The following is a 20,505-nucleotide window of genomic DNA, read 5'->3' on the forward strand; positions in this document are numbered from 1 at the left end:
CCCCGCGCCTCCTGCGCCCGCCGCCCGGGCCTGACGTCGGGAGCGAGGGCCAATCCAGAGGATGCCCGAAAGGGGAGCGAGGAGCAGAGCAAGGGGCGGCGCCGAGCCCTAGGACGGGCAGCAGCACCTCGGACAGCGCCAGCAGGCGGAGCCCCGGCGCGCTCCACGCACGCGCACGCGCACTCGGCCGGCGGAGCGCAGGATCCGCGGGAACTCCCGAACTGTCCGCGGCTCAGGACCGCGGAGTCGCCAGCAGCAGCGGGGCCAGCTCCATTGTGAGGGCCAGGCGACGGCCCTCCCAGTGCACATGCGAGGGCAGCGCGGGAGCGCCAGGCCCGTACTCGAAGCAGGCGCTGAGCTCGAAGGCCAGGGCAGAGCGCACCAGGCCCACGCCGCCCGCGCGCTCTGGCGCCGGGTGGTACAGGCGCCCGTTGGCCGCCAGGGGCAGCAAGCGCGCCGGCTCGAAGGGCACTGCCAGGGCCTCGCCCCCGCCGCAGTAGGAGAGGCGTGAGGGTCCGCGGCCCGTGGCCAGCAGGTGCGTGAAGACCACGGGCCGGTCCTCACAGCGCAGGAAGTTGCGCTCTCTGCCGCACAGTGAGAGGAAGGGGAAGGCGGCCTCGTAGCGCCCGCTGCGGTTGGGTTTCAGGCGAGAGAAGAAGGTGACCAGGAACTGCAGGTCTGCGGGGAGCAGAGAGTGCGGCTGCTCACCTCGGCAGGCGCCTCACCCCGGACCACACCCAGGGCCGGCGCTGGCCTCACTGCGACAGCGGGGCACCTGGTGCGAGTCAGCCCTGGGTCGGGGCCGGGGGCCGGGCCTGTCCTCGGCTGTCCTGAAGGGCGAAGGAAGGGGTGCAGCAGTACCTTTGAAGCAGGTGATGAAGTTCTTCATTTTGGAATCATCCAGGAAGAGCTGCAGAGGACAGGCCGAGGCCAGTGAATGAGAGCCCGTGGGTGTGTGCGGGGAGGGCGACCCCAGGCCCGTGTTCACGGTCTTGCTGTTCCCTGTGCACACTCGGTGCAGGGCGGCGCGTCGAAAGGAAACCCGGGCCTGCTGTCTTTCCGACATCTACCCGCAACCCGAGTAATGCTTCCTTGCACTTTCCGTGGCTTTTCCCCTTTTCCTTGATTACAAAGCAGGCCGAGCCTCCCCGCGCGGGCACTCGACCTCCCGAACCGCCCGCGGGCTCGGGACGGTGGAGTCGCCAGCAGCAGCGGGGCCAGCTCCATTGTGAGGGCGAGGCGACGGCCCTCCCAGCGCACGTGCGAGGGCAGCGCGGGAGCCCGTACTCGAAGCAGGCGCTGAGCTCGAAGTCCGGGCAGAGCGCACCAGGCCCACGCCGCCCGCGCGCTCCGGGTTTTTCCCGCTGATTGTCTGGGCTCTGCAGAGTGGGGCTCACGCACTTTCCAGGTTCCCCCCTTTCCCTTGGCCTAGAGGACTCCGCTCCTCGTCAGTACGCACCGGGACTCCAGCTCCTGACCCGCCCCCACAGAGGCCCTTCCCCTTCCCGGCGCCCGGCCTCGTTCCCCACACACCTGACCCTGATGATCCACGTAGTAGAAATACTCGCGCGTCCGGGGCTCCGGGCTCTGGCCCTGCGTGTAGGAGACGCCCCCGTCTCCGCCGCAGGCCCGGGCTCCCCGCGACCGCGCCAAGGTTAGGGCCGGTGCGCTTAGCGCCCCGCAAGTCCGCCACATCCTCCCGCTCCGGAAGCGGCCGGCAGGTCAGGCGGGGGACGGTGCACGCGAACAGGCGTCCGCCGGCGCCGTGGCCTCGCGCCTCGGGTTCCGGCCCCGCCCCGCGACCCGCAGCGACGCCAGAAACCCGAAGCGGCGCGCGAGTGTCCACACGAACTTTATTCACACGAAAAGCTGTCCCTCGGTCCACGTGTCAGAGCACGCCTGGGGCCCGCTCGGCAGGGCTGGCTGTTTTGTTTTAATAATAAATAAAAACTCAACTCTAAAAAATATATATATAAAAACCGGGAGAAATTAAGTTTGACAACAGTTGGAACTGATTCCGTAACGGGAACGCAGGCGAGTCCGGCCCCGCCGCCGCGCGGCGCGGGGTTGGGTCGGGAGCTGCGGGTAAGGAAGGAGGGTGCGAGTGCTCTGCACGAGGGCGGTGAGGACGGCTCAGAGATAAATAGCATCTGGTTAGAACTATGTCCTTAGCAAATTTAGTCCCGACGTCTGTCGCTCTATTTATATCTCTATGCACAGGAGGGCGGGGTGCGGGATGGAATCTGGACTCGTAGGTACACCACGAAAAAATACTCTCCCCCCGCCCCAAGAGTGCCTGCCCGGCCCTGCCCGCCGCGAGGACTTTGGTTCGGGGCCCTCCCCGCGCAGGAGAGCCGCGGCCTGGCGGTGGGCAGCCGGGGCTCTGGAGCGGAGAGGCCGCGCGGCGTGTGCTGCGGCCGGCCGGGAGGGCAGTGTCGCTCGGCTCCGGGGAACAGAAGGCACTTCTCGGGGCCGGCGGGGCCTGGCATGCTGCCCCGGCGGGGCCCCCGCTCCCGCGTGCGCCGCGCAGCCCGCCGTCCGTGGTGCCCGCGTGCTATAGCACGCCCTCCATAAAGCTGGTGTCCAGGTGCTGGATGAGCACGCGCAGGAAGGACATCTCCTTGCGTGTGTTCTCGAAGATGACGCGCGGGTCATCCGACTGGCAGCGCAGGCAGTTGGGCGCCATCACCATGGCCAGGTTGCTGACGTCCATCTTGGTGATGGCCACGTTGGCAGGCTGCACGAACACCTGCGGGAGGGGAGGAGCGGAGGGCGTGGCGGGTGGACCAGAGGCCCGGGGCGCAGGCCGGGGGCCGCGGGGACGTGGGCGGGGCAAGAGGCGGGTACCTGAAGGAAGCGGATGAGGTAGCACAGCACCATGCGATTGATGCGGGGCAGCGCGTGCACCACGGCCACGGCGGCCTCGGGGCTCTCATAGTGAGCGATGCACTGCTCGTAGAACTCGTGCGGGATCAGGGGCTCCTCCAGTTCCCGGTACCACAGCTTCAGCAGCGACGCTGTGGGCGAGGGCGGTTCAGGTGGGCCTGCTCTGGGAACGCGTGGGCCTAGCAGCCCGCTCGGACCGCACCAGGGAGCGTAGGGAAAGGGCTTTCTGGAAAAGATTCCCTGCCCAGGTCTGCGGCCACTGGCGCTGCTGCATCACAGGCTAAATCAATCTCCATGTATATATCCCCTTAGGAAAGGTATCCTGGCCGTTCAGTTTTCCCAAGATGGAAATTTGAAACAAAAGTTTCTTAGATCTTCCTTCAGAGCTGGCTTTGAATAAAACCTAGGGTCCTGCCAATCTGACTCAGTATCTGTGGATGGAGGAGTGGCACAGTCCAGCCTCTCCCCCAGAGCGGGATATATCCGACTAGTGATGGCCCCCCCACCCCCAGGTGCGGAAGGAAGGTCATGAGATACAGCAGGGAAAGAAGCTGTGGGTGACAGGAGGAGTGAGTGGACAGAGGCTTTGGTCTGAATGGCCATCGGTGCATGCCCTCCTGTTGAGTGGTTCAGGGACTTACCTGGGACATGGGGGTCCTCCAGGCCTGTGGGCACCTTCCATTGATCCACCTGGAGCTTCAGGGCGTTTACCTCATCAATGTCTCCAGGCACCCTGCAGAGCACAGGGCAGGTCTCAGGCTGGAGGGCCAGTTTGGAACAGTCCTCAAGGCCTTTTCTCAAAGGGGCCTCATGGCTCTTTTGGGCTTCTGCCCCTTGTGCTTGGGTCAGGGGTGTGGGGTCTCCCAGACTTTCCCTTCCTAGACCCTCTGTAGGCTGTTAAGGCCCAAGCTTGCACACCTGTTTCCCAGATTGGGGAGACTTTTCCTTCTGGGGCTTGGGCAGCCCTGCTCTTGAGAGGCGAGTCAGGACAGGGGCTATGCATCCCTGTTCACAGTGCTGCAATGCTCTGATGCCTAACTCATCTCCCTCTGGGGCTCACAGCTTAGTCCAAGCACCCTCTGGACCCCTGGTGGCCATTTCTGCAGAGGCAAAAATCTCTGGTCATGGTGCTGCCAGACTGAGGATGAACCAGCAGACCTGCCTCCTAAGGATGGGGCCTGACCTTCCTTTCCTCTCTTGGCCACATGTCCCTTGGGCTTCCGCAAGGTGGCCCACCCTTCCATCTGCTCTGAGGCAGGGGTATGGATGCAGGCCTGATGGGCCTCCAGAGATGCACTGTGGACACAAGCCTGTGTCTCCCACATCCAGGGACCAGGGTTGACAAGGCACCTGAAGATGCCCTCCGTCTGGTCACCGTTGAGTGCCAGCACCTCCTCGGAGAGCCTCGTCTGTACCCAGGGCAGCTGCCGGTCTGGGTAACGTTCCTTCTGCATGCTCATGACCTCCTGCAGTGCACTGCCAAACATGGATGGGCTGAACACAGCATTCTTGGCGTGCCGGATCTCCTCCACGTTGGGCTTCTTTAGCCCCTGTGAAGACAGCCAGGCTCTTCTGTCCTGGTCTGGCCCAGCCTTTCTCCTGCTAACCCCCCTCCCCCGCCCCAAGGATCTTCTCTTCCCTAACCAAAGCCAGGGACAGTCTCAGAACCCTAGCCACCAATTCACCAAGGGGACCTCTTGCTGGGCCACCTACAGCACCCAAAACTTCAGTGGGCCCCCTGGAAGTGGGCTGGAAGGTGGATGGGCCAGTTTGAGCTATTAGGGTGGACCACAGTCGGGGGCCAGGTCTATTGATCTGTGATGGTTCTGGAAGCCCGACTGGCAGGGGGAGTCCTCTGGTGAGATAGGCCAGAATGGCTGGAGAAACATATATGAGGAATAGGAAGTGGGGAAGGGGCCAGGGTCTGGGACAGGCACAGGGGGCTCAAGAGACTTCCTGGACAAGGGTGGGAGGAGGGACAGAGCCAGAAAACAAAGTCCAGCTGTGTGCTGTGACTGAGACCTCAGTGTTCTTTGGAGTCACAGAGGCTTTGCAGGGAAGGGCTTAGGCTCCCAGAGGATGCAAAGGCAGGGTCTCTTCCAGGCCCACACTGCAGCCTGAGTCTGCCAGGCTGAGGGAGGGACCCCTCCAGAGGGTGGTCTCGTGGCCTGCCATGGCTGTACCTGACTCCTGTATCTCACCACACCAGCTGGTTTCTTGGGTTGGTGCACCCAGGATGCTGTTCCCTTGCTGTCCCTCCCACGCACCAGGGCAGGCTGGGCACAGCCAGGCAGCTGGCCCACTCATGCGAAAAGGCCCCTTAATGCGGCCCTGTGCAGGACACACCAGTTTGCCTGCACCACTTCTGAACTGGGGGTCCAGGCATGGAGAGGAGCCCCCTGAGGGGAAAGGGGGCATGGTACAGGAGGAGGGCCCTGAAGCCTTTTCAGCCAGCTGCCTAGGTGCACCCTGGCAGCACCCTCTGCCACTCAGTGCTCCCCTGAGCCTCACACCACCCCACCACTCTGGCTGGGATACTCCTCCCAGCATGCTTGTACCTTCTTGGCCCCTGTCAGGGCCGCCTTCTGCAGCTTGTGGTAGCAATACTTGGCGTAGGTGCTTATCGCCACCCCTGGAAAAGAATGGGTGCTGGTCAGCCTGGGGTGGATGTGCAGGGACTGAGAGAGCAGCGACCAGTGGGCCTGGGGGATGGAGGGCTTGGCTATGCTCCTGCCCACCTTGACTAGCACAGCAGCCCCACTCTTAGGTAATGCCCTTTCGAGTGGAGCCCCAGGTGGAGAGCCTTTCCCCACACCCATGTGCCAGGCTGGGGGTCCCCTCTGCCAGCCCACTCAGAAGGCCAGGCTGCGGATCCAGCTGCCCTGTAGGAAGACACAGGCAGGACAGAGCAAAATCTGAGCCCCAAGGCCTCCAGACCTGCCTACCCTCCCTGGCCCTGGGGAGGAGGGCCTGGATGAGACACCACGCTGTGCGGAGGGCAGCTAGAGCTCTCCTGCAGCCCTGGTCTTTAGCCAGGGGCCCTCACGGGTCTGAGGCTGCCTGGAGATGGGGGAGGAGTGAGGGTACAGGGAAGCAAGGCCCTGGTCCTAGGCCACAGTGTGAGGGGGAATGTGGAGAAGGTGCCAGCATGCTCTACCCCATGAGAGGGCAGGGCGGTGGCAGGACCACCTTTGGACCCTTTGAGAATGGGAACCAGGCCTCCAGGAAAGGACCTTCTGTAACTCAGCCTCCCTGAAGCAGAGGTTCTAGCTGCGAGTCCTGTAGGGTCACGAGATGGCAGGCAGAAAGACCAAGACGGTGCAAGGGAGAGGAAGGAAAGGAGACAGCAATGCCTCCCCTGGGACCTCGGATGTGTGCCACCCTCCTGGCCCAAGCAGGAAAGGGGTGGGGAGGCAGGGACAGGCAGGCAGCCCGAGGCATGTGCTTCTGGGCATGGGACCCTGCTCTCGAAGGTGCTGCCCCTCCCCACACCTGTTGCCTCCCAGGGTGTAAGGGTGGCCTCCAGACCCAGGCCTTCACAGCCTTTGCCTTCTTTTAAAGGAAGTAGTTTCTGTGGATGTCTGCGGACACAGGGGTCCTTAGACTCAGTTCAGAAAACATTTTAACACAAATGTCTTGATTCATGAGAACACCTTTTGTTTCTAGTTATCCTAAAATGGCTCTCTCCTTGTGTGTCTGTGAAAGGAAATTCGTTTTAAATCAAGCAGACAAAGGTTTCTCACAGACAACCTGGACCACCCTCTCCAGGCCCCGCAGGCATTGATCCCGTGCCTGGATCCTTCGAGCGCAGGCCATTCTGAGGGCCCCTCATTTTGTGGGGATGAACAGACAGTGCTTAAGCCCTTACCCCACAATGTTCAGAGCTAGAAGCTCTGCAGAAAGCAGCAGGTGGAGAAGCTTCCAGGCCCCGGTTCCACCCAGCAGGGAGGACACCTGCTCCCTGGGCAGGAGAGGTCTGAGGGGGTGGCCGGGCTGCCTCCTGTCCCTGAAGCCAACACCCAGCCCTTAGAGCCTGTGATTGCCTGAACCAGGGTGGTGTCCTGGGGCCACTCCCTCTCCGCTGATGATCTCTGAGCCTCAGTTTCTTGGTGTTAGGGATTAAACCCAGGAGGCACTGAACCACAGAGCCACATCCCCAATCCCTCACCCCCAGCCTTAATTTTTTGACACAGGGTCTCACTAATTTGCTCAAGGCTTTCCTAAGTTGCTGAGGCTGGCTTTGAACTTGGGATTCTCCTGCCTCAGGCTCCCGAGTTGCGTGCACTGCTGCTCCTGTCCTTTCCTTGGAGGAAGGACCGGGGCAGTACAGACTCACAGGTGCCTGTGAAGGGCTAAGCTGAGGTTGTGGTACTAGTGCTTAGAAGAGAGCTGCAGGCACCACAGCTGTGGTTCATGGTCCAGGTCCTGGAGTGACTTCCACTCTCTCTGAAGCACCCAGGATATAATGGGCAGTGCCCACGGCCAGCCTAGGAAGATCCTCACTTGTGTAAGATGCTCTGCTTCTAGGCCCCTGATCTGGCCTTGCTTGACCCACTAGCCCTACTCGGACCTCAGCCAGCGCCTCCATCTGTCTGGATGCAGGTTAGCCCAATTTGGTAGGTGGAGACACAGCTGCCCACAGAGAGTAGACAGAAGCAGTGTCCGTGCTGCTATACCAGGGGTCCAGGTTATGAACTCTCAAAGGCCACAGCTGTGGCCAGGGTGGGCTTGCTCCCTTCTCTGTCCCTGACACAGCCCAGGTTGCAGTGTCCTCATCAGATCTGCACCCCGGTCCCGAGCCACCTGCTCCCTGCCCTACCACCTGCAGCAACAAGATTCTCTTGGTCAACTGGCATCTGTCCAGTTCCCAGGCCACCAGTGGCTGGCTCAGGCAGGAGCTCAGAGATCCTTCCACTGCTGTCCCAGATGAGTAGCTGGATGCCCATGGCCTGGAATCTAACCCTGAACTGTAGCTGTCCTGGAACAAACCTGCTGGCGGCCTCAGGGTGAGGACAAGTCCCTTGCTCTGCAGATGCCATCCTGGCCTTGCCCACAAGGGCCCCTTCAAGCCCCTGAAGCTTCCTGCTTGCCCTAGGGTTCACTCTACATAGGCCTCACCTGCAGAAAGCTCCCGACCACATGTGTCCCTGAAGCAGTGTGCAGTCAGAGAGGGCTTTTCAGAAGGGGAGAGAAGCAAAGTGCAGGAGGCAGGGTTCCAGACAGACAAGCGTGAGCCACACTTGGTGAAGGCAGTTCTGCACAACTTGTGGTGGGGGTGGTGGGTCTTGGAGGCCCTGAAGTGGCTCACCTGCCATGTTAGCAGGAACTGTTCTTATTTCTGGACAGACTGGGCAGCCTGGGTCCTGAGCCAGGGCCCAGGGAGAGGGCAGGGAGACTCCAGAGCTTGGGGGACTGTGCTAGGGCTCATCACGGAAGAGGGGAGATTCCCTGATGACTTCTGGACACCAGGCTCTACTCTCTGGCCCCAGGGGGATCCTGGGCTGGAGGACAGGGCTGGGGAAGCACTGCCACAGGGTACCCCTGTTCTCCTTCCTGTGAGCCTTACCTGGCTCAGGCACACTCACTCACCTGAGGCCGCCTCCAGGCCTTGCTGGCTATTCCTCATGCCCCCTGCCCACCAATAACCCAGCAAACAAATTTGGAATTGTTCTGGGTACCACCAAGGGAGGTGCAGGGCAGGCCTGGCCTCTCCAGGATCCTGTCAGCCACCCTGGGCCTCCAGAACACTGAGGAGATCCGAGCCTGAGGTTAGTGTCCCTCCCCGAGCCCAGAAGCGGTTAGAGAAGAGAAGGCCAGGCGGCCGAGGCTGGAGAGCAGAGCTGTGCAGAGGCAGTGCCCGGGGCTGCAGGAGCCCTACCATCCGGCTCTTCAACATAAGGCTTGGGTTTCTTTCTCAATTTGGACTTCTTCTTAGTGTTCCTTTCCAGGAGCTCTCTTATGTGCTGTGTCACTGGGGAGCAAACAGAACCATGAGGACCACAGATTCAAGCCAGGAACCAATGCCCATGTGGTTCCCGCACTTGGTGGCAAGGAGGCCCCTGGGCCTGTTGGGGGCTGTCCCCGTCTAGCTGGGGACCGAGTGTGTCTGCGGGTGGGTGCCATGTGCAGGCATATGCACACCCGGGGATGCATGAGGCACAGGGCCCTTTTGGCATTGTGGGATCAGTAGACTGGCTCTCTGCATACCAGAGGTAGGCAGGAAGTGGAGGGAAGGGAGTGGGTAGCAATGAGGCGGCCCAACCACTTGGCCTTCTGCTGACAGCAAGCCTGGGGCTGCCCTGGCTCCTGAGCTGGAGGAGATGCTCAGCCCATCCTGCCCACCAGCCAAGAAACCAACAGAAACAGGCAAGTGGCCACTTGGGTGCTGCTGCTAGGGGAGGAGGGGCTGGGCTGTCCCAGGGAGCTGCACAACAGTTCATGTGTCCCGAGGGAGCCTCGTCATCAGGTTTTCCGCACTGTGAAGATACTCTTGCCCTTTCAGGACGTGCTCTCTGGGGGGAAGTCTCTCACAGGGACCGGACATTTATTCTCAACTTTGAATTATAATCCTCGTGATGATTTTGCTGCTCACCTGTTCCAGCTTTGCCACTGCAGCTCTTTCAGTTGGTTTCTGTGTCCCTTTGACAGTCACCATTATTGGTCTGCTCGACTTTTTTTTCTTTTTTCTTTTTTACCAGCAATACTACATCTTGTAGATTCCCTGCACCAACCTAAAATCAGTCACCCAAGGAACTACAGTTCCTCTTCATGGAAACTGGTATTTAGAAACCATCATCTAGGTATTAGGTGAGGGTGTCCGGATGCTAGGTCCCCTCGACTGACAGCAAGGACATCTGTGCGTCTTCTAAGAATTTTTGTATCCATCTTTATATCCATCCACAGATGTATCCATCTGTGTCTATATTAAGGTAAACCTGAGTTCATACTAATGCCTCGGATCACCACCCAGAGCCTCACACAGTCCATCACTGAGCTATACTTCCAACCCCTCATTGTCTTAATTGTGTCTTGGAGGATTCCTCCTCCCTTGAAGATTGGACCCAGGGGTGCTCTACCACTGAGCTACACACACACACACACACGCACACACACGCGCGTGCACACACGCACGCACACACACACACATATATTTTTTTAAAATTTTGAGACAAGGTCTCACTAAATTGCTGAGGCTGGCCTTGAACCTATGATCCTCCTGGCTTAACCTCCTGAGCTATTGAGACTACAGGTATGTGCCATTGCACCTGGTGGATTTAATTTTAAGAAAGTCCAATTTTATCATTGTTTTTCTTTTATAGATAGTGCTTTTGGTATTATATTTGCTTAATGCAGGAAAACACAGATTTTTCTCCTATGTTAGAAGTTTTTTTTTTTTTAATTTTAGGTTTTATTTATTTAAAAAATTTTAACTGTTTTTTACAGTATTGGGGATTGAACCCAGGGTCTCACTCATGCTAAGCAAGCGCTCTGCCACTGAGCTACATACCTGGCCCTTTTTACTTTATTTTGAGTTAGAGTCTCACTAAATTGTTAAAGCTGGCTTTAAACTCAGGTCTCAGCCTCCTGGGTTGTTGGGGTCATGGGTGTGTGACACCATGCTCAGCTTACTTTTAGGTTTTATATTTTGGTTTATGATCCATTGAGCTATTTTTTGCAGACAGTATAAAGCATAGTTGAACTCTGTCTTGGTTGCATTTAGATGTGCAGGAATCCCAGCACCACTAGGGAAAGCCTGCCCTTTCTTCGCTGAGTCAGTTGTCCTGCACCTGAGGAAACGGCCCGGTTCTCACATGGGTGTGCTTTGGGGACCTCTGTTCTGCTCTAAGACCCTTGTCCACCTTGATGCCAATGCTGCCCTCTCCTGACCACTGCAGCTGTACCAGGCCAGCAAGTGCGGCTCTCCTAGGCTGGCTGTTCCTCATCAAAGGGGCTTTGGCTATTTTAGGCCCTTTACGTTTCCCATGAACTTTAGAATCAGTCTTTTTGTTGTTACTGTTGCACCAGATTGAATCCAGGGTTGCTTTATCACTAAGCTACATCCCCACAGGGTCTTGTAAGTTGCTCAAGCTGGGCTCAAACTTTCAATCCTCCTGCCTCCGCCTCCCAAGCAGCTGGGATGATAGTTATGTACCACTGCACCCAGTTCAGCATGTCACTTTCTAAAATTAAAAAAATCAAAAATTAAATTTGATTAGGATTGAATCTATAGATCAATTTGGATGGAAATGACATCTTCACAACACTGAGTTTCAGATCCATAAATATGGTATGTTTCACCATTTATTTAGTTCTTTCAGTAGTGTTTTGCACTTTTCAGCACAGAGGTCTTACACATCTTTTGTTAGAGTTCTCTCAGTATATCATACTTGTCAATGCTTCTGTAAATGGTATTTTTAAAATATCAGTTTCCTATAGCTTGTTGCTAGTACATACAAATTGATAAATTTTTAATGTTTTGGTCCTGTATCTTGTAATAAATTCAGTATACAGAATACTCTTCCAGTAGTATTCTGCAGATCATACTGTCTCTAAATAAAAACCACTGCATACCTCCTCTCCAACGTGTGTGACTTTTACCTCTTCTCATGATTGAGATCCAGCTTCGATTTCCAGTGTGATGCTGTGGCACAGCGGGTATAACTGAAGGTCCGAGCCCTGCTCCTCTTGTTAGGGGAAAGCATTCAGTCTTTGGCTAATAAGTATGAGGTGTGTGTGTGTGTGTGTGTGTGTGTGTGTGTGTGTGTGTGTGTTTTTAAATTGTGATAAAATATAAACATAAGTTTGGCCACTGAACCATTTTTTATGTACCATTCAGTGGCATTAACTACATTCACAATGCTATGCAACTGTCACCAAATCTCCAAAACCCTTTCATCTTCCAAAGCTAAATCTCAATACCTATTAAGCAATCTCTCTCTCCTCTCACTCTGCCTGACCTTGCTTTCTGTGTCAGTTTGTCTGTTCTAGTTATAGGTAAGTGGTAGCACACCAGGTTTGCTGCCGTGGGTCTGGCTCTCATCTTCGGCGTGTTTTAAGTCCACTCATGCTGCAGCACCTATCGAGTGTCATTCTTCTTCGGGTGAATGATGTCCTCTGCATGGCTCTGCCACATGTGCTCACCATTCCTCAGTGGGTGGACCCTGGACCACTTCCACCTACTGGCTGCTGTGAACAGTGCTGCTGTGAACACGTGCAAGTGTGTCTGAAACCTTCTTTAAATCCCTTTGGGTACTGTAGTTGTTTTTTGGTTTTGAGTTGCTGAGGATGGAGCCAGGGCCTCTCTCATGCTAGGCAAGAACTCCATCACTGAGCCACACACCCTGGCCCATGTAGGTTTTTAACAGATGCCTTTAATCAGGGTAAAGAGATTATCTTCTTTTCTTAGTTTGTTCAGTTTTTATCAAGAATGGGATGTTGGATTTTATGAGATGGTATACTCTTTTTTACTTTGTTAAAATGGTTTCCATTTTCCATTGATTGCTCCCCTCCCCCCATACTGGGGCTTGAACCTTGAACCCAGAGGTGCTCTACCACTGAGCTATATATTCCCAGCCCTTTTTATTTTTTATTTTGAGACAGAGCCTTGCTAAATTGCTGAGACTGACCTTGAATGTGAGATTCTCCTGAGTCACTGAAATGCCAGTGTATGCCATTACCCCTGGCTAAACCTATCTTTCGTTCCTCGATTCCTAGGATAAACTTCACTTGGTCAAGATATATTATCTCCTTTATATACTGTTGTACTCAACCTGATAAAATATTGCTAAAATTTTTGTTTCCTTGTTCATGAGGGATTCTTTCTTATAATGTTCTTCTCTAATTTTAGCATGAGTGAATCAGGAAACATTCTCTCTCCTTCATTTTTTAAAAAATATTTATGTTTTACTTATAGGTGGACACAATATCTTTTTTATGTGGTGCTGAAGATGGAACCCAGTGCCTCACACAGGCTAGGTGAGTGCTGTACCTCTGAGACACAACCCCAGCCCTCCACTTCATTTTTCTGGGAGACATTCCACAGAATTGCTGCACAAACAATAAAGTGTTTGGTAGAATTCACCAGTGAAGCCATTTAGGCCTGGATTTTTAGGTACAAATGCAATCTCCTTACTGGACATATAACTTTTCTGTTTCTCTTTGAGTGACCTCTGGCAGCCTGGGTCACCTGAGGAATCTGTCCATTTTGAATTCCTTAGCAAAAGGTTCACTATACCTGATTGCTACCCCTTCAGCACCTGCAGGGCCTGCAGTGGCAGGACCTCTCACTCTTGGTTTTGGTGATTCATTTCTTCTCTCATTTTGTCCTTGTCAGTTTGGCTGTAGATTTACCCAAGAATCAGTTTTTTTGTTTCATCAGCCACTGTTCTGTGTTCCCTTGTGTTGGTTTCTACTACCATCTTCATCATCTCCGCCCTTTTGCTAACTTCCTGTTGTGCTTTGCCAGAAGTCCCACTGAGAGCACAAGCTTCAGCAGCAGTAGAATCCCCCGGGCTTCAGTCTCCCATGGCATTTGCAGGACTTCTCCCACAATTTCTTTTTCTTATTTTTTTTTATGGGGGGTACTGGAAATTGAATCAGGGGTGTTTTACCACTGAGCTACATGCCTAGCCCTTCCTCCTGCCTCTGCTTCCCAGGTTGCTGGGACCACAGGTGTGTTCCACACACCTGGCTCCTGCAGCTTCCTGATCCAGGGCCAAGCACCTTCCCCATCTGGGTTAGTCTAACTGAGGGGCTCCTGAGGACAACCAGGAGAACCTCCTAGTGCCTGACACAGGTTAAATGGGGGTTACCTCATAGTACCTGGGTCCTGGGGTGGTGATCACAGAGTGGAGGTCACACAAATGCTGATAAACAAGTTGATCAAGGTTCCTGAGGCCAAGGCAAGTGGTTCGGGGCCAGGGCCAGGACCAGTGCCAGGTCCAGGAGCCAAGCCGAGCTCTTCCCTCATCATGGGTCCCTCTGCTGTGGACTCATTCTTCTAGGTGCTATGTGGTCAACTGGTTGGTCTTCCAGAGCATGGTCTACATCGTTCTGGGCTGCTCAGGCAGCCAGGACCCATGCTCTTTCTTTGTTTTTATTCTCAGTACTACGATAGAACCCAGGGACACACTACTACACTGAGCTACAATTCCAACCTTTTTTATTTTATTTTGAGACAGGGTCTCAGTAAGTTATTGAGTCTGGCTTTGGACTTGTGATTCTCCTGTCTCAGCCACCTAAGTAGCTGGAATTATAGGAGTCACCACCACACCCAGCAGTACCACATTTTTGACCAATATTTCTTACACGTGGAAATTGGCATCTCCCAGGGACTATAAGCTGTCTGGAGTGAACATGAGGCCTATTGAAGAAGGGGCGGCCACCTTGTGTGTAGAGGTCTCTTCTCTGGGCTCAGGGTGTAGTACAACCTTGGACAGGCAAATCCAGGTTGGGGTCCCCAGTACTAGAGATGGGGTTTTGGCTGTGAGGGCAGTTTGAATGCTAGCAGAACCACACAGAGCCCATCCCCCTGTAGCCACATGGTCCTCTGAGACCTTGTGGGCCTTACATAGGAGCCTCAAAGCTGAGCCTACTTCCCTCTGACGTGCAAGACAGGGCCCTGTGGGTGTGCGACTCTAGGAGAAAAGCAGGCAAGCCTTTGTGTGAGGGAGATCCGGGGGCTCCTCCGTGGGGCCTGAAGCACAAACTCTTCTGGGAAGCCCTGGATGGCGGGACGGCCCAGCCACGTACTTGCTGGTCAGCCGGCCCAGGCAGAGCAAGGAACCCAGGCCTCTGACTGCTTGCCAACTACTGCCCACTCATACGGTTCTCACTCAGCAGGCTCTCGGATCTGTGGGCCCAGTGCTGTCCTGAGCAGCGCAGACACCTTCCTGCAGCTCCCACGTCAAGGCCCTTTCTCAGGAAGGCAAGGTGGTGACCTAGGGAGCCCCAGGACTATACCAGCGCCTAGAGAGGTCCAAGAAGATCAAGGAATAGGGTCCCTGAGGCGCCAGTGCAATCCAGGCCCCAGGTCAGTCTGTATCTGCTGCAATGCGTGTTGCAAGTGCACACATGGGCAGGAATAGCATGTTTTCCAAAACTGTTTACAAGTGTCTGAGGAGCTGGTGGTTCCTGTGCCTGACATGCCTTCTCCAGAACCCCCTCCCTCAAGTTTCCATGGCAGCCTGAGAGCTGCCTTTCCCATGCCTGAGCTGGGGCAAGGCCTAGAAGGGAGCACAGTTTCCACCCAGGCAGAGGCTGCACAACCCAGAAAAGCTAACCTGTCCGCCCTGGCAGGGGTGCATGCGCACATGTACGTGTACCTGAACACAAGTCTGCACGTCTGGCCGTCAGTGCTACGGCTGTGTCCTACAGATGCTCACGAGCATCATGTGGGACACAGCCCGCTACAGCTGGGACTGCCTGCATCCTTGCCCCATGCCCACTCTGTCCATCCCAGGGCTTGGGCCAGCCACTAGCTTATCACATGGGGACTGCCCAGCTGAAAGACCATGGCCTGGGCCCAACAGACCTAGTGCATCCCATCTGGGGGCCTTCTATTTGACACCTGGCAGCCATCAGCAAGTGGCCAGCTCAGCTCACCTGTGCTGGCCTGAACCTCTGGCCCTCAGGGCAGCTCAGCTCATAGTGCCCTGGAGACCGGCTGATCTCCATAGGCTTGTGTGTGGGAAGCCTGTGATTGAGTTGTGGCAGATGCACTGTGGCCACCATGCCCCTCCCTGCCTAGAACACACAGCTTAAGCCTCACGGCGCAGCTGCCTTATAATGCAGGGTGACAGAAGCCAAACTGGGCAGGCATCAAAGGGCAGGCCATATGCCCTCATCTGCCAGGGCTGCCTAGGGCTCTTCTCAGAGCCAAGGTAGGGTGCCCTGAGGATGCCCACAAACCACCAAAAGCTGGGTGTGGGGTCTCCTAGGGGACATGCATCTTCTTAGAAGTACCACTCCTGTGTGGTGCCAGGTCTGGTGGGGTGTGAGGATAGGGGACTGGGCGGGTGTGGCCCAGAATGGCTGGGAGCCCTCTTCACAGCCCTTACCTCAGTTGCAGCAGACCCTAGGGGTGCCAAGGGCCCTGCACGCTGGGTCTTACCTTTGGTGTCATTGACAGGGTCCATGTGCCGGTAGATGTATCCCTCTAGGTAGGAGTGGAACTTGGGTGTGGGCGGGAAGAAGGCCAGGCAGATGGCCATGAGCTCCCAGCCACGGGCCAGGCTCTCGAGGCGGAAGTTCTCGGTGGTCTGCCTGCACAGCTGGATGTAGAGCTCATCCCGGAGGCCCTGCACACTCCAGCCTTTGGTGGCAATCTCGAGGGCCACATGCAGTGGGTCTGCCTTGGCCCGCCGGTCGCCCATGTACATCTGGATCAGCTTGAAGATCTCACAGGCCTCTTTCTTCACATGCCGGTCGTTGGTCACAATCATGGGCTTCTTGATGGACTCACTGCTCCAGGCCAGCATGTTGGCGATGGACACCTTCCGTCGAAAGAGGCCCTGGGTGTGCTTGTTGAAGTGCTTGGAGGCCCAGTTCTCGATGTCCGTCTCTGAGGAGGGCTTGCGCAGCGTGAAGGTGGGGAAGACACAGCTGGAGCTGGGCATCGCGCTACGGTTCTGCCGGCTGCTCTCAAACTGGGCACAGGCTCCTAAGTCCTCAGACTGGGAAGGACAAATGGGCTGGGCCATCGGGGGTAGGGATGGGGTGGGCAGCTGGGCCCACTTGGATCACAGTCCCAAGAGGTGTGAGCCAGCCAGGTGTGGCGTGGCCAGTCTAGCATAGCCAAGAAGCTGAGCTTCAAAACCCCAGGTGGGGTGGCAGCAGGACAGCTGCACTGTCAGGTACCCAGGGAGAGAGGGCAGGGACAGGCAGGGGTGGCTCTCAAGCCCTGCTCCCATCTCTGCGGGACCCCCAGTGGCTTGGCCTCTGCAGGTCCCTCCCTCCATTAGAGGTAGCTTTCTGTCTGCTCACTGTTTCCCAAGGTTGCCTCTCCCGTCTGTCCTGTCATCCTACCAGTTTATGAGCAGTGGATGGAAAGTCTGGCTGGATGTGGCTCTGAGCTCACTAGCCTGGAGGGCCCGGGAAGCCAGCTACCCACGGGTCACAGAGGCCTTCCCCAGCAGGGCAAAGGTGGGCCTGCCATACATGTCCAGGAGGCCTTAAGATTTTTCACTTTAACTTCCTTGGAACCTGGGCCCACTAAGCAAACCAACCAGATGCCAGGTCACCCTCAGGCTTGGCCTGTGTCTATAGTCAACCAGTGCGAAAGGTGGAAGCTAGAAGTGGGAATGAGGACATTAGAGCCATCACATCTGAATTGCCTGGTGATCTCCAGAAGGGAAGACCTGCAGGTGGACATGTGGGGCACTGACTGATGGGTGCTCTGGCACTGTATGGGAGGACACAGCAGGCTGAGCTTGGGCTTGGGCTCCAGCTCTGGCTGTGATGTCTGGCAACCACCCAGTCACTACCTCACTAGCAGCTCTTCCTGCCTGAGGGAGACGTGCTTGGAGATAGTTCCAGAGCCACCAAAGAATGCTGATGCCCCAGCTCCCCAGGAGTACGACAGTCCCAGAGCTGGTTGCCAGTTGCCCTCAGCTGCTGTGTCCTGCAGGCAAGGCTTGAAACTCCCAGCAAGCCCTATGCCTGGTGGTGGGTGGCCTTAGTGGGGTGTTCCGTGAAGGTGCCCTCCCTGCCAGTGGTGTGCTGGACGTTCAGAGGCCAGGCTCTGAACACGCTCAGTGCCACACACGCCTTGTGGATGCCAGGTGCACCCAGCCCCATTCTGCCTGCAGCTGATCCCAGGCTCTAGACTGGGACTTGGGGTCTTGTGGGCCCAGGGTCCCCATCTGCCCACCAAGTACTCCTCACCTGTGAGGGGTGGAGGTAAGGTTCTGGTGAGGCCAAGTTGGTCTGCACAGAGACGCTCTTCTCCAGCAGGATCTGGGGGAAGCCGAGCTTCTCGAAGGTATTTCGCTTCCAATGCTTGCTGTCCTGCTGCGCCAGGGCCTCATCCTCACTGAAGGCGCGCACCACAGGTCCGGGCATGGGTAGGGGCACAGCACCATCACTCTCGTAGCCAGAGCCATCCTGCTGGGAGTCCCAGCTGCCCCTCTGCTTCATGTGAAAGTGGGCCTGCTGTGCCTCCCAGGCCAGCCGCGCCTGTGCCAGGAAAGGCTCGGCCACACCCCGTGCTACGTCCACTTCAGCCTCTGTACGCTTCATCTGGGCAAGGCTGGGCCCACATGGAGAGCGCTCCTCAGCCAGAGGCTGCTCACCCAGTAGGTCCCCTGGGCCATCCGTGGAGGGGGCGCCAGGAGTTTGGCACAGAGAGGGCTTTCTGCTCTTCCTCTTACGTGTGCCTGGGGAGTAGCCCGTGGAAGACATGGTGTCCTGCTGGCTGGACCAAGACATGGTGTCCTCCTGGGCTGGGGGCAGTGGTGTGGGTGGTTGGCTCAGCCGGGGCTCGGGTCCCTCCATGGTGCTGTAGTCTCCAGACCTGATCCCTAGGCGTTGGTCCCTCAGCAGGCAAGGGCTGGGCTGCAGTGAGTAGGAGCCACCACCAGGGTTGGGAGCATATTTGTGCCGGGGGCCTGCATGCAGCTTGGGGCTGGAGCCGGCCTGCTCCACGTACACCAGCTGCCTTACATACTCCTTGCCTGCCGGGCTGTACTCCAGGCTCAGGAAGCGCTCAGGGCACTTCTGCTTGGTGCGCACCAGCTGCTGGCAGGGGGAGGCCGGGGCCGGCTTGGCCCCGGGCAAGAAGGGGCGGGGCTTGCGGCTGGGCGACCTCTGTGGGGAGCCAGCCTGGTAGGGGCCACCAGCCTCGAACTGGACGTCCATGGGGGGCTCATCATAGATGGGGGCCTGATACTCCATAGGGGGCTCCTCATAGAGAGGGGGCTCATAGCCATAGCGTGGGGAGGAGGGCTGTGAGTCACTGGAGGACTTTCGAGGCTGTGTGAGCAGCGGGGAGCAGCTCCCGGAGAGTTCAGCCCGTCTCAGGAAGGGCGAGGGCCGCCTCTCAGGGAAGAAGACGGCGCCTTCCGAGTCCTGGGTGAATGTCTGCAGGTTGGGCGAATGCTGGCTGCCAGAGGGTCTGCGGGGGCGGCTCCCAGGCTGGCCATCTGAAGAGTAGCCATTGCCCTGAGGAGTGAGGAAGCTGGGCTCCCTGTCGGCGACCTTGATGAGCATGCGCTCCTTGGTGCCCGAGTTCCACCGAAGTGAGGAGGTCCTGCAGGGAAGCAGACCCGCAGTCAGTGGAGAAGGCTAGCCCCATCTCACTGCTTGGCTCGGTGGTCTCACAGCACCCTCCCTGCTCAAGGGGGTGCTCCCTACGAACCATCTGGCACTCTCCCAGGAGCTCTCCTGCCCACATTGCTCTCCACCCGCCCAACACCAGGCACAGATTCGCAGCTATCATGAGAAGGAAAGGGGCCTTCCCAGGGACCACTCAACTGAGCACACAGTTGGTGTGTGGGGGGTATAGGGGTGTTCACCAGTGTCCCAGGTGAGACCAGCACACTATGCCAGCAGCTCAAGACCCCATTTTGCACCAGAGGCTCCTGTGAATCCTCCCTTTACCCCACCTACCCACTAATACCTGCATTAGGCCAAGGGTACCCACAGCCTCCTGGGGGTTAGACTGCTTAAATCCTGGCCCCTCCCCCAGCGGGCTCATGCTGGACATTTGGTCTCTTAGCTTCATTTGCTCTCTGCCCCAGGGCTATACTGCTGGTGGACTTGATGTCTTTGCATGCTCTGCCTGCTGTGAGCCCAAGGTTGGCACAGGTCCTGAATCCACAGTGGTACCTGCTGTAGCTAGGGGCCAGACCCAGGACACTGCTGGGGAGAGATGATGGGGGGCAGAACTTGTCCCTCCTTCACACTCTCTGCCCCAGGATACTTAGGAGTAGCACTTCTTAAATCTGTGGCTCAACATCTTCTATGAGTTTTGGTAAAATCCTGACCATTATCTTTTCAAATATTATGTTTATCATATTTCTTCTAGTTTGGGAATTCAATTACAATCCTTTTCACCATGCATCCTGTGGTTTTCATGCTGTGTTCTGTATTTCCCATCCCCGGCTTCCCTATACTTCAGAATTGATATTTTCTTCTGATCTGTCTTCCAATTTACTAATTCTCCTCTCAGCTATGTTTAATCTAATTTAAAATCCATTGTTTTGATCCATTCATACTGCTATAACAAAATTCCAAGGACTGAGTGGTTTAAAAACAAGATATTTACTTAGTTCTGGAGCTGGAAGTACCCAGTCATGGCACAGACAGATCCAGTATCTGATAAGGACTCCTCCCTGTTTCACAGGTGATGCCTGGCTGTGTGTTCTCACCCAGGGGAGGTTTGAGCTCTCTTTGACCTTTTACTTTTTGTGGTGGTGGTGGTGGTATTGGGGATTAAACCCAGGGGTACTCTACCACTGAGGTACAGTCCTTTTTGCAGGAAGCCATCCGTGAAATGTGCGTGGACTACATCAGCACTGAAGCTACTGAGTGGGAGGGTCTGGTGTGGGAACTTGCACTGGCGCTCCTGCTGTGAGATGGCCTGATATACGTGAACTCCCACCGAGCTTTGCCAAAGGTTGC

At 56.4% G+C, this 20,505-nt stretch overlaps 2 protein-coding genes across 3 annotated transcripts in view; both read right to left on the bottom strand.

Annotated features, from left to right (window-relative positions):
* Nucleotides 1-12: 12 nt before the first annotated feature.
* C16H8orf82 (chromosome 16 C8orf82 homolog) lies at nucleotides 13-1,738 on the bottom strand. Its single transcript, XM_076836447.2, has 3 exons — nucleotides 1,534-1,738; nucleotides 862-910; nucleotides 13-678 (listed from the first exon to the last, which is right to left on the bottom strand). Exons 1-3 carry the CDS (start codon nucleotides 1,693-1,695, stop codon nucleotides 233-235), a joined length of 657 nt encoding a protein of 218 aa, XP_076692562.2. The 5' UTR covers nucleotides 1,696-1,738; the 3' UTR covers nucleotides 13-232.
* A 124-nt stretch (nucleotides 1,739-1,862) lies between these two features.
* Nucleotides 1,863-20,505, bottom strand: part of Arhgap39 (Rho GTPase activating protein 39) — a 77,951-nt gene continuing 59,308 nt past the window's right edge. The window contains exons 5-12 of one of the 2 annotated variants that reach the window (XM_076835536.2): nucleotides 17,770-19,132; nucleotides 15,998-16,559; nucleotides 8,765-8,857; nucleotides 5,445-5,518; nucleotides 4,237-4,436; nucleotides 3,528-3,619; nucleotides 2,848-3,017; nucleotides 1,863-2,749 (exon numbers count right to left, since the gene is read on the bottom strand). In XM_076835536.2, coding sequence (XP_076691651.1) covers nucleotides 2,555-2,749; nucleotides 2,848-3,017; nucleotides 3,528-3,619; nucleotides 4,237-4,436; nucleotides 5,445-5,518; nucleotides 8,765-8,857; nucleotides 15,998-16,559; nucleotides 17,770-19,132 — 2,749 coding nt within the window. In that variant the 3' untranslated portion in view covers nucleotides 1,863-2,554. The remainder of the gene's footprint in view (nucleotides 2,750-2,847; nucleotides 3,018-3,527; nucleotides 3,620-4,236; nucleotides 4,437-5,444; nucleotides 5,519-8,764; nucleotides 8,858-15,997; nucleotides 16,560-17,769; nucleotides 19,133-20,505) is intronic. The other variant, XM_076835538.2, reaches the window with a different exon arrangement.

Source organism: Callospermophilus lateralis, chromosome 16 (genome assembly GCF_048772815.1).
Source record: "Callospermophilus lateralis isolate mCalLat2 chromosome 16, mCalLat2.hap1, whole genome shotgun sequence".
In the NCBI taxonomy this organism is placed as follows: Eukaryota; Metazoa; Chordata; class Mammalia; order Rodentia; family Sciuridae; genus Callospermophilus; species Callospermophilus lateralis.

Excerpts from the sequence above, each read along its gene's own strand:
- C16H8orf82 (XM_076836447.2), bottom strand. The coding sequence starts at position 1,695 with ATGTGGCGGACTTGCGGGGCGCTAAGCGCACCGGCCCTAACCTTGGCG. Across the intron at positions 911-1,533 it reads ACGTGGATCATCAGGGTCAG|CTCTTCCTGGATGATTCCAA; the intron begins GTGTGTGGGGAA and ends TGTCCTCTGCAG. Across the intron at positions 679-861 it reads CTTCATCACCTGCTTCAAAG|ACCTGCAGTTCCTGGTCACC; the intron begins GTACTGCTGCAC and ends TGCTCCCCGCAG.